Source organism: Lonchura striata, chromosome Z (assembly GCF_050655825.1).
Source record: "Lonchura striata isolate lonStrDom1 chromosome Z, ASM5065582v1, whole genome shotgun sequence".
Taxonomy (NCBI): Eukaryota; Metazoa; Chordata; class Aves; order Passeriformes; family Estrildidae; genus Lonchura; species Lonchura striata.
Genome location: NC_140740.1, coordinates 46,446,338 through 46,460,210, shown reverse-complemented (window position 1 = coordinate 46,460,210; position 13,873 = coordinate 46,446,338). Strand labels below are relative to the sequence as shown.

Below are 13,873 nucleotides of genomic sequence, written 5' to 3'. Positions count from 1 at the left end.
AGCAATGTGCTCTTACAGTATTCAACAAGTATTGATGGATAGCTACATGTCCTGGCTACTTGCCAAGCCCAAATTAACCACCTGAGCTACTGCAATACATGCCTAGAGGCAAAAATATAACTGCCATCATGCCAATATTAGGACTGGTCTGCAGAGTTTATTACCAAGCTATTACTCTTAGAGACAGCCTCACATGATGGAAAAATGCTGATTTTTAAAAAAAGGTCTATTGGTTAACCCTGGGCATATTACTATAAATGATTTTTAAATATTAGTGTAAGTATATAACCACTTTATTCTACTGTTGCTTTGCACCTTTGATGTCAGCTCATTGAAGAGAGTTCTGATCTGGAATATTATCTTTCCATCTCCAGGGACATACTGGGGATTTCATATTGAGGAAGTTCAGTATTTTAGTCATGCATAACCATGTGCAAGCTGCACACCTTCACTCACATGGTTAAAAGGAGAGCAGGAAGGGACTTGTATGCATTTTCAACCCCTACTTTGAGAAGGACTGAGAGATTAATGCCCAGGGATGTGTATGCCAAAGGCAGGAAAGCACAGGAGAGGTGGGTTCCTGCTTATGTCTCCCTGATGTGCCTGGCCAGGATTGGGCTGACCCCCTTCCATGCTCAGCCCTAATCTCCTTTGACTTTCTCTCAGCTCAAATCAGAGCAGTGTTGCGCCCAGCCTCTCACCTGGCCATCAGTGGTGACCGCAGCAAACACTGTGGAGGAGTAAGGAGACCATGCAACATCCCCTACAGCAGTACTCAGGTCATAAACAAACAATGGAGTCCTATAGAAAAAGACACAGAGAGAATTCATGTAAACACAGGCCACTCTGCAAGTGTAACACTGAGCCATGAACACATCGATGTTGCAGAAGTGGGAGATGGAGTATTTCTCGATGTCATATGACAGCCGGGGTCTGAGCCAAAGGAAAAGCTGAGCACCAATACAAATGGGTCAGGATTTGCTGCAATGAGAAGAAAGGTAATATGTTTCTTTCCTTCTTTCTTTCTTTCTGAAAGCATTTTGAAAACTTCTTCCTGACAAACACAGCAAGATGGAGTCTCTCTGGTTAATATTAATAACCATATGGGAAAAAATTATCTCCCTTCTGACAACATTGAATATTAGAACAGTATTGGCAACAGAAAATATGTGACTCTGACTGATTCACAACAAAATCAATTTCCTGATTGAAACCAGACATTCCTTAACCACTAACCCTGAACTTCATCCCATATTTTAAAATGTTCCAATTATTTTTTTTTCTTCTCTGGCTCTTAGGAGGTTTTTGGCCCCTGAAGATAGAAACCTGTCCCTGACATTTCTCTGTAGCATTTCTCTGCTACAGTAGGTTCTGCCTGAAGGAAGCCAGATCTGAAGTAAAGCAGTCAGGCTCTGGACTGACTATGCTGCTTGGCAAGTTCCTGGGGAAGCCAATGCTATATCTTATATCTCATATCTGGGAAGTACAAATCTGAGTACAAAAAATAAAACTGCAATTAACATTATCAACATCTGGGAAGGAAACTGAGACTAATGTATGAGTAGAGTCAACATGTGCTGTTGGCATGTCAGGCTGGACCTCCTCACCCACACCACAACCCAGTAGAACCTACCTGATGGTGTGATCCCAGATCTTGACTGTCCAGTCAGAGCTGCAGGAAATGAAGACTTTCAAGTGGAAGGGATTCCAGCTGATTGAGTCCACAGCCATGTGATGGGCTTCAAACACATCCAGAAACTGGCTTGAATATGTTTTTGAACACTGCAATGGAAAGAACTACTCAGTAATCAGAGCTAGACCTCCTGAAGCTTAAATTCATGTAGGAAGATGCCTCTGATTGCTTGTATGGCCTCTCAGGATCTTCTGGGCTGGCTGGGAAGAGGTGGCTGGTACTTAGAGGTGCTACAGAAAATCAATAATTTATCACATACTGTTTCACCCCACTTGCAGGCAACATCCTGCTCCCCTCTGCAACACACAGAGATAGGATTTGGAGTTGTGTGGTTGGATTTAAACAAGCTAGACCTCAGAGACTATTCTCCACAGTGGAAGCTATATTGCCTTCCTGCCAGCCTGAGCTCCTGCTGTGCTTCTCCTGTGTAAAAGGTTCACAGGAAAGGCAGGGGAGAACTTCCCTGCACTGCTCAGGAGCACTGTGTGCTCACAGTACCATGTACTGCTCAGAAGCACAAAAGCCCACAGCACTATGTACACTTGAAGTGTCACAGTTAAAACCTCCAACAACCATGTTCTCAGCACAAGAATGTCTTACTGGTCCCTTTGACTCTAAGGACTTTGGAAAGATGCTGTAAGTCCCCTCCTGTCACCACCCTAGACAGCCTGCTCTGTCCCATCATACAACTCTGCAGCTCTTTCTGTTCTGCCACTTGAGACTTCCCAGAGCAATGTGAGACCCACAGAGGTTGTCCAGGAGTCAGGCATGTCCCTGACAAGCCAGGGGGGCCCCACTGAATGGCAGCCAACAGCAACCTTGAACTGGACAATGCCTATGGAGACATGCAAGGGTCAGACCAGCAGCATCACAGCTGTGGATGCTGCTGAATTGCAAAATGAAGGATATTGTTAAGAGCTGGAAAAGGAAAACATTTGGGATCCTTGGAAAAGTCACTTTGTGTGTGAGCTTATGAAGCAGGGAGAAATTACAATCTAATTGGCTGCAAGGGGAATTGATCCAGATCCTGTCAGTTCTGTGTACACAGAAATTTTAGGTTATCCTCCCCAAACCTCCTTCCCTCCAAGCATGTTAGAGGCTTCCTTTATTAGCAACAAAGACTCCCTCTCACGTGAATTTTCCTTTTGCTTGTGTTCTCACAAGCTGTATTCATACAGCAGCTTGGAGTTAGTTTCAGGATTTTCTGTTGGCTTGCCTCACTGCTGTCACAGCAATGACTTTTCATTACTCCCTACTGAATGCAGCACCACATCATCTGCCCAAGCAGCAGGATTTCTGAAGTGTTACATAACTTTAACCCTTGCAAACCAAAATCTAACTAATCTTAAGGCTTAACTATTTATTACAAGTGACACAGTCTGGCTACTGTTCACTGTTGCAGGCATTGGAATAAGGGTGCTAAACCATTCCCACAGTAGCAGCTCCTACATCCCTGAGAGCCTTGTTGTGGTAGGAAATGGAAACAAGAAAGTGGCTCATGTCCCATTGAGATTTACTGACAGTATCTATAGCTTGTTAATAGTTTATTGCATACACTATATTGCTGCCCCTGCATTTAATTGTGGGACAGAAATCCTCTTTAATGTCATGTTTTGTAACATTACTTCAAAATTCTTATTGTTCAGCCACCAGGAAAATCAGTATTTGGCTTGTTTTGAAAGTCACTTTGCTGGAAACAACATGATGGGTCACAAGTAATTGACACAAGAGAGAAGCTGCTTTGTCCTTTCAAGTATGTGGATTGAATGTCCGTAATAACTGAAAACTTTGAAGAGTGAGGCATTAACCAGATTTGTCTGCCTCCAACAGAATTGTAATGCTCAGTGGCCTGTTTTCAAAGGCTTGCTGGGACTAAGCCCTTGATCAGGGCAGCTCTCTGGGCACTGGTACAGGAGATCATGCTCTGGAATGTGCTGATCTACAGAACTATCTTTGATATCTCCATGACAGGAAAGGGATCTGCATTTTTTTATATGAAATCAGCAGCAAAAAGATTTTTGCAGACTCTCACCTGTGTCCCTTGTGAGAAATGAACCTTGCAACGTGTGCTTTAGCCTAAAGGCATCCACTGTGCATTGGCAGTGCCTGCCAGCCCCACACCACATTAACTACAACCCTTATCATTACTTCTGAGTGCAAGACAAGGCTGCTTTCTTCCCAAGATGCATTTTGAAGAAACACCACAAACTTGAGAAAAAGCTCAGAAAAGAAGTATAACTTTAATGAATAAAAACAGCTTATGAACTAACTAGAACTGCTGGCAAAGTCTTTCCCTACTATTCAGTTCAAGAACCCTACAATTATTAGATATGTCAGTATGAAAACAGAACCATTGGAATATGTGACACCTAAGTTCTGACAGGAGAGCTTTGAAGAGGATGACTAGATTCAGAGAGAAGGAATTTGTGCAGCCTCTCTGATCTTCCAGAGCACTGCTCGAATTTGCTGGGAGTATTTTTCTCCTACTTAAATGATGGTAGACATGTTTGAATGGTAAACATATTTTTATGACGAGACAGAAATGCGAAAATACATTTATGGCAATACAGAAAACCAGTCAAAGATGACTCTTAACAAGGCTACGAAACATGGGGGAGGAATACTGGGAGAAAAGGAGAACTCTGAGGACACAAAACTTATGAATAATCTTCATCAACAGCACTACGCTAGATGTTAGTCTGACACAAAACTCTCCCACATACCTGGTGAATTGGTGGTTATTACTCTCCTTATAAGGTAGAGAGTTTCTTCAGTTCACTAACAGGAACACAGAGAATCTACACAATACAGAAATCCAAGAGCAATTTTTTTTAGAGGAGGTTTGTATCTAGCGACAGAAAGACAGTACTGCCCAACACTGGCACTTTCAGGCAGCTCAGGACATCCAGATGCTCTTTAAAAACCAGACACAAATGTGTCCCATGTTGTGGTGGACAATCTGTCGCCAGCTACACCAGATGCTCTCCTGGTTTTAGCTCAGTGACTGTACAGATCTGTAACAGAAATGCTGAGATTTGCAGAACAGCTCACAAATAGAAACCAAGGCACATGAACACATAGGGAGGAACAAAAAGAAATGGTACAAGAAAGAACCTGTGGTAATTGATTAAAATTCAGTCAATCCAGGAACTAGACAACCAGACAGAACACACACACAAGCCCGAAAGTGGTGAGAAGATAAGGAACAGAACCCAAACCATAAAGTATTCAGACACAGAAAACAACTTTGCCTAATACAAAGCAAGGCTGAACACTGAGGCAAATGATCTCTCTACTACTAAAGGGTCACTGAAGTCAAGAGTCTGTCCAGAAAACAGTTTGTCTTCCTGTTTTAAGGAAAACTCAAGTGATGTGATAAGGATTCAACAACCACCATCCTTTGTCATCTCTAATAATAACAATCCTGTCCTGAACATAAAGATAAAAATGTTCCAGTATGTAGTATAAGACAATGAGTATGAGTGGAATTAGTTTTGTTTAAAATTAGAATAACTCTTTCTTCTAGTCAGTCTTGCACTAGGTTTTATTATATTCATTTGTTACTCTCAAGAAAGCTGCCTAACACCAAAAAAAACAAAGCCCTTCTTACATGAGTGTATTCAAATTTCTTCACAATTTTTCTACTGAAGGCCTGATTATTGGAAGTTATTCTAACCAGAGACTTAGAGTCACAATGTTACAACACCAACCTCAGAGACCATACTTTTTGATGTCAAACTGAACATTCCTAAACAGCCAGTAAGATATGCAAAAAAGCATTCAGAATTGCGTTACAGAATCATATTAATGCAGAAACAGTTTCTCCTCTACAAAAAAGGGCAATAGATTAGTCTGTGTGTAATTTAGATAATGATTTCTTAGCTTCAGAAACACTATTAACGAAGCCATTTTCAGAATTTCACCATAATTGTTCTGCAGCTAAAGAATTAACATATTATCATGCTATTTGTGGGCATGTCTGCTTTCTGGTGAAATAAAAAAAAGTTTCTCTGGAATTCACTTTCCAAATTATTTAATAAATAAGCTAAAATTTAGCCCATGGGGAGAACAGCCTGTGTTTGATCCCCGACTCAGACAGCATGTGACTCAAGATGCAAGTGCAGCACAGAGATCTCAGCAGCTCACTCCTGTTTAGCGCAGCCACAGGACCTGAGAGCTGCTCAGGCTACCATGGGGCTGTCCCTGTTCCCAGTATCCAAGTGGAGCAAGGCTGCAGGAGGTAGCAAGTGGTATTCCTTGAGAAATGTCTGGAGCAGAAGCTGACCCCAAAACTTTTCAAATTGCTTATAGCAAGCTCTTGGGGGATGCTAAAGGTGGAATCACTCTTTCCCATGTTTTCTGTAGATACTCTGAAAGCCTGCTACACACAAGATTTCCCTGTGTTGACCCCCACAGTCTGATTGAAGATAGGCTCTTCCTGCCCATGGGACCAACAGGGTTTTATAGGGCTGTGCTGCACAATGTGAGAATGGTCACTTTTCACTGAGGCTAACAAATTCAAGAATGTTGCTTATCAGTAACCCTGACAAAGAAAGGGGAGATGCTATGTATCAGTGTATCTCCACATTTGTCCACATAAGAATGCTAAAACATCCGCATGGCTTCATGGCTGGGATCACTTCTTAGGTTAAAATCCTATCCTAGTTCTCGTTTCATTGAAGATGATCTAAGGCAGAAACATCTACAGCTTTTTCAATGTCAAATTGTCTCCTGACCAGTGTTCCTTTCCTGTAAAACTCAGCCAGGACACAATACTAAATATTTCTCCTGATGGCCCCCATCTCACTGATATCCACTGCCACACTCACATATATGCATCACTCACCCAATCACAGAGGAATTTAAAACCTGTAGTTCCTTACTGCCTTTAGATCAGGACTAAACACAACCCATCAATTTAAAGTTCAATACCCAGGGGTACCAACTCTTGTGGGTGATCAGACAACTCAGAACCTCTGCCCATGACTGTATGGATATTTTGTGTTCTGAAACACCAACAAAAAAAGAGTGCACCTACCCACTGCCCACTGCCATCAGCTCAGCTGCCCACTCCTCCCACCTCCCTTCTGTACCTATCTTGTCCAAAGCAAGTGAGCACTACTCAGAAATCCTGCCTAGATACTGCCTGGCAGAGGGAGAGATTTCAATTAGCATCATCACTTTGCAAGGGATACTTACTTGTTAAGCACATCTTGCCTAAATGATTGATACTGATTTCAAAATATGATTTCCTTTCGGTCATTATTCTGTTTCAGGTACATTTTGCAGGTGGGATAAGGGGGAAGGAGTTTAGATCATCCTCTAGGGATGGCTGGATGCATCTGCTCTGCATGTCAGCCTCCTGCTGATTGGCCATACCCCCAGGATGAAGGGCTGTGGCTACAGATTTAACAGAGCCTCGGAGCCAGCTCAGAGGAATGCTGTGCAAATAACAGTTGTATTAGGAAGACACTACTGGCTTTATTTTCAAGCTAAATACAGCAGAACTCAAAACTTTCTATTTTTAACTCAATTTCTCAAGAAAACATGATGCTTGTGACCTTTGGTGTGCTCATCTCTCTTCACAAAGAACTTTTGTCCTTGCTGGCAATTTCAGCCAAAGCTGGCTGCATTTGGGATGTGGTAACATTAAAGTCTTACACATTCTGTGAAAAGCAATGGCCAAAGAGAACAAAACATCTGGGCAATGCCCCCAGTGTGGGAAGGGCAAGCACAGTGTGGCTACTGCATTCGCCACATGGCTGGAGCTGGCTGGCTGACAGCTCCTGCCTGGCACAGGGAACCAAGGTACCAGGCTGCAGGAGGACACTGGAGGGGAGGTAGCCAGCACTGTCTGCAGAAAACAAGGGTTATAGTGTGGAGGTCGGATCCCTGGGCTAGGAACAACATGGGGTGTTCAGGAGGAGGAAGGTTTGGGTATGTAGCAATGGACTGGGATAGGAGAGCAAGAAGAAAGTGGGACTGGGAAAGGATCTAGAAAGATTTTAGATGTCTTTTCCAACCTAAATGATTCTATGATTCTATGTGATTGTGGAAGGGAAGGGCTGCAGGATGCTAATCCGTAGGAAATATGGCTTCATTAGCCTCACTGCTCACAGTTATCATAAAAAGGAAGAGAGTCTAAGAGGAAAAGAGTCTAAAAAGGAAAAGAACTGATATTTTTCCTGCCATTTCCCCACAGTCATGGGGACAGAAGATCAATGCCTTTTAACTTCTGCTCTGATCCTACTTAGCACTTCACTTGCACAGCTGCAATCTGCAAAGCATTTTCTGGGATGCAGTTTGCATGAAAAAAGTTTCTGCAAAATAGGGTCTTAATTGGGTCTGTTGAGAGAGCTCCCTGTGACCCTCTGCAGTGCTGGTCTGGTCTCAGGCTCATCACAGGCATCCCAGGGCAGGACTAGGCTCTGAAGCTGTACTTTGTTCCCACCTGAGCAAACAGTTCAGATGATGAGCCTGAAAGAAACACATGGGTCAGGGGAAACAAAGGATAAAGAAATAATTTTTACCTTATAGATCTTGCCCTCTTCAGTACCAACGAGAAACAAATAGTCTATCTTTTTGTGAAAATCAAATGATGTCCCGCTGCCTGTTAACAAAAAAAAAAAAAGTCTGTCACATAGAGAATTGGTTCAACTGGCCAAAACATGCTTCCTGCCTATGGTAAACACACACTGCCTGTGTTTTCAGAAGTGATTTATTAGCCAGAAGCTCCCAAAAGAAATCAAAACCACCCCTTCTACTAAACTTTCCAAGTGTGTGTATCCCCAAGACCTGCAATTTGAACAGTCACCACCAAAGACATGTAGAAGGGTACTGAAAGAACCAGAAGGGAACAGGAAACCATTTTAGCCTAGGATTCATTTTACTAAAAGCCTAAAATACCTGGTGTAAACATAAATATTGTAAGGACCTTCTACTGGGGAAAACAGATCTTTTCTGTTTATTTAGTATCCACAAAAATGTAAGTGGCTTCCTATGCATAAAAGAGCCCAATGAGAAAGTATCCCATCATACCTGCTTGTGCTCTTTTTTCCCTTAATTCAAAATCCATTTAGCAGGCTCACTTCAGTAAAGCCAATAGCAAAGAATGTGATTTGGGAAGAAATTCTCTGCTAGGGACAGAAGGATCCTGTTAATGTCAAATGCCCTGAGTTGTGCAACATTGTGAACTATGTTTAAAACAGGTGTCAACCGCAAACAGGATGTGACTCACTGAGATTTTGTGGCTTCTGCTCCTGAGGCAGATGCATCACCATCCAAAAAAGCCAGTTCACATGTTGATAAAAAAAAAAATTCAGCAGGGTTCTTGAGCAGAAAATGGGATGTCTGTTGAGTGCCAGAACTACTTGAGGCTGTCCCTACCAGCAGGGATACCAACAGCAACCATCAGATGAGAAACAGGAATGAGCAGACAAGGCTCAGAGGCACACAGTTACAGAAACTTTCTGCACAGGCAGTAGTCTCAAGCATTATGTCTTTAACATTAACAAAATGTAGTTCTCAAAGGAATTGTTAGGGTAATTTCAACTCTCTAATACCATCTGCATTTTTAACATTCAAATAGATCGTTTAATATTCAAGACAAGTCTTTGAAAATCCATTTCCCAGTAACATTAACAAATAATTCCAAAGCCCTGAGAGTTCTGCAGTGTGCTGCTTTAGCCAGTTTCTTGCAACCTATTGTGGCACTGCAAAGCTTCCCACAGAGTGTTCAGCAGTTACTAGCGTAGAAACACAGCAATTCTTAAAAGCAGAGCAAGGCTCTCCTCCAAACAGAGGTCCCATCTTCTCAGCCAAAAGCAGGTGTAGAAGGATGATAAGAGGATTCCTCAAGGACTTTCTTATGTTCAGGACCTCCAGAGCTGACTCATTCCATCCTGTCTCAAACGCATGATGATCAGGATGTGAGCATTCAGCCTAGAGGGACTGCATTGACTCCACTTTGTATGGAGGGAGCCTAATATAGTAGCTCAGAATAGATGCTGTGTTTTTATAGAGCCCAAACTCGATGAGACACATCCCAAAGCTGGCTGGGTGAACTGTGCACTCAGGAAAGGGCAGAGGTTGCTTTTCACCTTGATTTTGCCAATCTGGATCAATGTCTGACAAGAACAAAACTGAGCTTTGACACAAACAAGTGTGTACTTTATCCACACAGAGATAGTAAAATGGACATTTCTTGAATTAATGTTCACTTCATCTTTTTATGTAAGTAAAGGCAATATGTAACCAGTAAAACTTGACTCAGTGGCTATTGCTCCAGACAGACTTTGCCCTACTGTATGATGAAAGCAAGGAGGCATAACCTTCATTTAGCTCCTTTCCATCTCAACACCCTGCTCCCAGTTTAATTTCCCAGAATGACTGATTAGAAGCCTTTGTGTCAGTAAATAATAAGCATGGCAAGAACTTGGACTCTTACCAAGAGTTTGCAGCTGCAGCCCCTCTGGCCCCTGCATCGTTGTTTCATCTGCTGACAGCTTGATGACATCCATGTGAACCAGCTCATTCTGCAGGCAGAGGAGATTCCACATGAATAGCATGCTTTGCAGCAACAATACAGAGACATTCAGTACTTTGAAACAGCAAATTTTATGGAGGAATTTTAAAAAGCTGGCCAGAAGTTGCTTAATGTTTCACATTTGGCAGCTTGCTAACATGGTGCTTTCCACAAAACCTTCAGGAGAGTGATGCTTTGGTGCACTGGAACTGAGAGCCACTGGTACATTACCTTGGCATATGCACCTGACCTGGAAAATTTTGAGTTTCAGGGTCAGTGTTTGTTTGTGAAAGTTGGCACAGTCAGCTTAAATCATAGTGTTTCGTTAAATCGCCCTGTGTGGTTTAAGCTGGATATTCCATATTCTCAGGGGGCTAACTAAAGCCTTACATTACTGAATAATAACTTATCATCTTTCTGGTTCTTGCTTCTTAACATCTTGTTATCCCCAGAGCAGCCTCAGTTCAAAATACTCTCAACTTCATGGGCTCTGAGAGGCCAGCAACATCTAGCAAGCAGTTTGCTCAGAGGGAAAACTGTCCCATGTTTCTGCTCTCAGCAGAGTTCTAAAGAACTATCATGACACTGCTGTGCAAGGTGATGAACCCAGGGCCAAAAGGTTGTGTCCCAGAGAGTTTACAGAGGAGGTGGGAGGCAAAAGACAGATGTAAATAGACACAATGTAGGTAAATACAGAGGAGGTGGGAGGCAAAAGACAGATGTAAATAGACACAATGTAGGTAAATACAAAGAAATATAAACAAAACCAGAGGGAAAGTTACATTCTCAGACTAGCTTTGGGAGTTGGAATACCACTGCAGAATGGAGTTGGCTGTGACTGGGGCTCCAGAGGTCACTGCCAACCCCAACCGTTCTGTGATTCTCTGAATATGTGATAAAAAGAACAAACAATGATTAGTGAGCAGTACGGGCTCCAGTGTGGACTGGATAGTATAATCTGCAAATATCCCACCAAAGCACTGTGGGAACAAAACATAACTACTTAGCTCAGTGAATTAAACTGTAGTTGAAGCTTCTCTTAGCCCAGAGCAGGACTCAGGTGGAAAAAGAGGTTCTGCCTGGCAAAGTCAACTCCAAGAATTTCCATGTTGGGGAATGTGGGAGAAGATCTTGTGGGTACCTGTTCATTACTGCAGTTGAGAGAGGACAATGTTCTATAAGGCATTTTTATCATACACTGGGGATACAAAGTTACAGAAGATTCAACAAAGGTCAAAACCCTATAATGTTCCTCCTTCTCACTAATTCTCACTGCTGCACACCCACATGCACTGGCCTATTGACAGCAGTAAATTGTTCTGTGAGAGAGCAGCAAGAAGCAGGACAGACTCCTGCAGAGTTCCACCTTGCAGCTCTTACAGCACGCTGGTTACAAGTCTGATCCAGTGGGCAAAGGCAGGAGAGATGCTAAGAAAGAGGCCACACATGCTGGTGTACATGTGTATGAACTGGAAAGAGCAGCACCCAGAGGAATCGGGAGCCAAGCATGTCCCACTGCACGTCCAAATACGAGTGCTGGTGCATTGTTGGGAGTGCAGGCAGGACAAGCTAAGCAGGCACTTACCCCTGCTCAGGCTCGCAGATCTGCCTGCTCCCCAGAAAGCATGTGCCCTGTCAAGACATGAGTCCAGTCTAAAGAGCAGCTTTGGAGCTGCTGCAGTGGGTCATGTTGATACACCCAGTGTGACAGACATGTGATCTTTGCAGGTCCACCGATGTGCTGGTACACTATCTCTGTGTTCTGGTAGAAAGGCAAACCTCAAGAGACCTTCCTTCTAAGGATAGACCTTTCTGCAGCATTCCTCTGATGATTTCTGCCAGTACCTTCACATGGCAGAGGCCCCTGTGGAAAGTCTCTGCAAGCCCTGTCCTTCACAAAGAATCCTGCTTGTGCAGACTCCCCTGCTGTGCTGGTTTTATCTTGTACCCAGCTTCACAGCATAAAAAGTGCTTCTGTTCCTGGGGCTCTTTGTCACCAGAGCCATTCACTTATACCTCTGGGTAAACAGCCTGCTGACAATTTGGCCTTCCAGAAATACCAAGCAATAATATGTTGCTTCTGCCTAATAATTGCAGAGCACTTTGTAAGCATTAGTGAATCAGGCCTTACAGCTGCTGTTTTCCCCTTAGTTCTTATTAGCCTTAAGTGATGAAGCAGGTCCAGAGCTGTTCAGTAATTTAGCTGTAGGTCACACAGGAGGGGGTGAACTACGACTACTAATCAAATATGGGATTGCTGAGCATCAGCCTGAGAAGCAGTGCCATTCTGCATCCCAAACAATTCTTTGAAATGGCTGAGACATTTCTCCTTTTTGGTAGGCAATGTGTACATCCAAGGAGGGGGCATAGAATAATCCAGAAGCACAAGTCCTGCATCCTTCCTTGATGTTTTACACATTTATGAGGACCTACAGACAAGACAAGATAGTGTAAGTACACAGAACTCATGTGTTTTTTAATGAAATTTGTCCAACATGATTGTACCCATTTCTGACAGAGACAACCACTATGATCAAGGCAGATCAAGTGTCCCTGGCTAACATTTGAAAACTCTTCTATCCAAATCTTGAGTATGGTTTGCCAAATATTCAGCTGGAAGAAAGAATGAAATTATTCACTTTGTTCTCTCAGCTTTGAAAGTGTCAAACAGCTAACAGTGTTTGAAGAAGCTTTATTTCTGGATAGCCCTCTCAAAAAGATTAACGAAGCACTCTTTCCTTTATTCCCTGTTTGCACCATGGTTTTGTAGACTAGAAAACCTCTCAAATGACTTCAGTTTTACTCTAAATGAAACCCAAAAAAAGCTCTTGTGAAACTGGAATTCAAGCAGATTGTCCATTTCTCCTTGCTGGATAAAAACCCCACAGATTATAACAAAACATTCTTTTCATCCCGTTTCTTGTTTTCCCTGTTAAATATCTGTCCCCTTCAAAAATGTCCAAAACAGACAGCACCTAAAACACCGCTGTTGGTTACAAGTCTGAGGTACAATTTCTGAGGTAATTTCATCTAAAAAATAAAATTAAAAAAACTTAAAATAGTCTTTTCACATGGCCAAGTTCATTACAGTAATGCAAGGAATAAGTAGAAATGACAATGGGCTAAGTGGATGCAGATCTTAGAAATCATATTAAGGATATTTTGAAAAAAATAACTATGTGCTCAAGGGACAGCAAAAACACAGATTATGATGAGGAAAAGTTAAGCACTGGTGTAAAAGACCCTCTGCTGGGTGAGCTGCTATCAGAGTCCATCTGCAAACACCTAAGTTGTGCCAGATACGGCATTTCTCAGTCAGTGTTTCCTGCCTCCTAAGGGGAAATGTGCTGAGACTCAGTTACTGGGGCTCAGTTAGTAATTACACCCTGCCAAAACACCTCAGCTGGTATGTCTGGCTGCTGGCATGTACTGCCCACTTCAACACAAACCTTTTGGGTATTCCTACTCAGGGGATGGCCTAGATTGCAAGGCAAGATGTATTCTATTTGCCATCTCTTAGAGGTGTGGCAGTTTATCTTCTGTTAATTGGGCATCTTTCTTTATCTCTTCCACAAACCAATACTCCCCCATGGGGAGACATCTGTTGTTAATGGTCTATTGAGTGTCACTGCATGACTGATAAAAGTTTCAGCATC

At 42.6% G+C, this 13,873-nt stretch overlaps 1 protein-coding gene across 2 annotated transcripts in view; it reads right to left on the bottom strand.

The window, feature by feature from the left end:
- Positions 1 to 13,873, bottom strand: part of DNAI1 (dynein axonemal intermediate chain 1) — a 144,411-nt gene that overhangs the window by 40,978 nt on the left and 89,560 nt on the right. For both annotated transcript variants that reach the window (XM_077790243.2, XM_085567019.1), the window contains exons 15-18: positions 10,140 to 10,227; positions 8,224 to 8,303; positions 1,634 to 1,782; positions 702 to 801 (exon numbers count right to left, since the gene is read on the bottom strand). In XM_077790243.2, the coding sequence (XP_077646369.1) occupies positions 702 to 801; positions 1,634 to 1,782; positions 8,224 to 8,303; positions 10,140 to 10,227 (417 nt within the window). The remainder of the gene's footprint in view (positions 1 to 701; positions 802 to 1,633; positions 1,783 to 8,223; positions 8,304 to 10,139; positions 10,228 to 13,873) is intronic.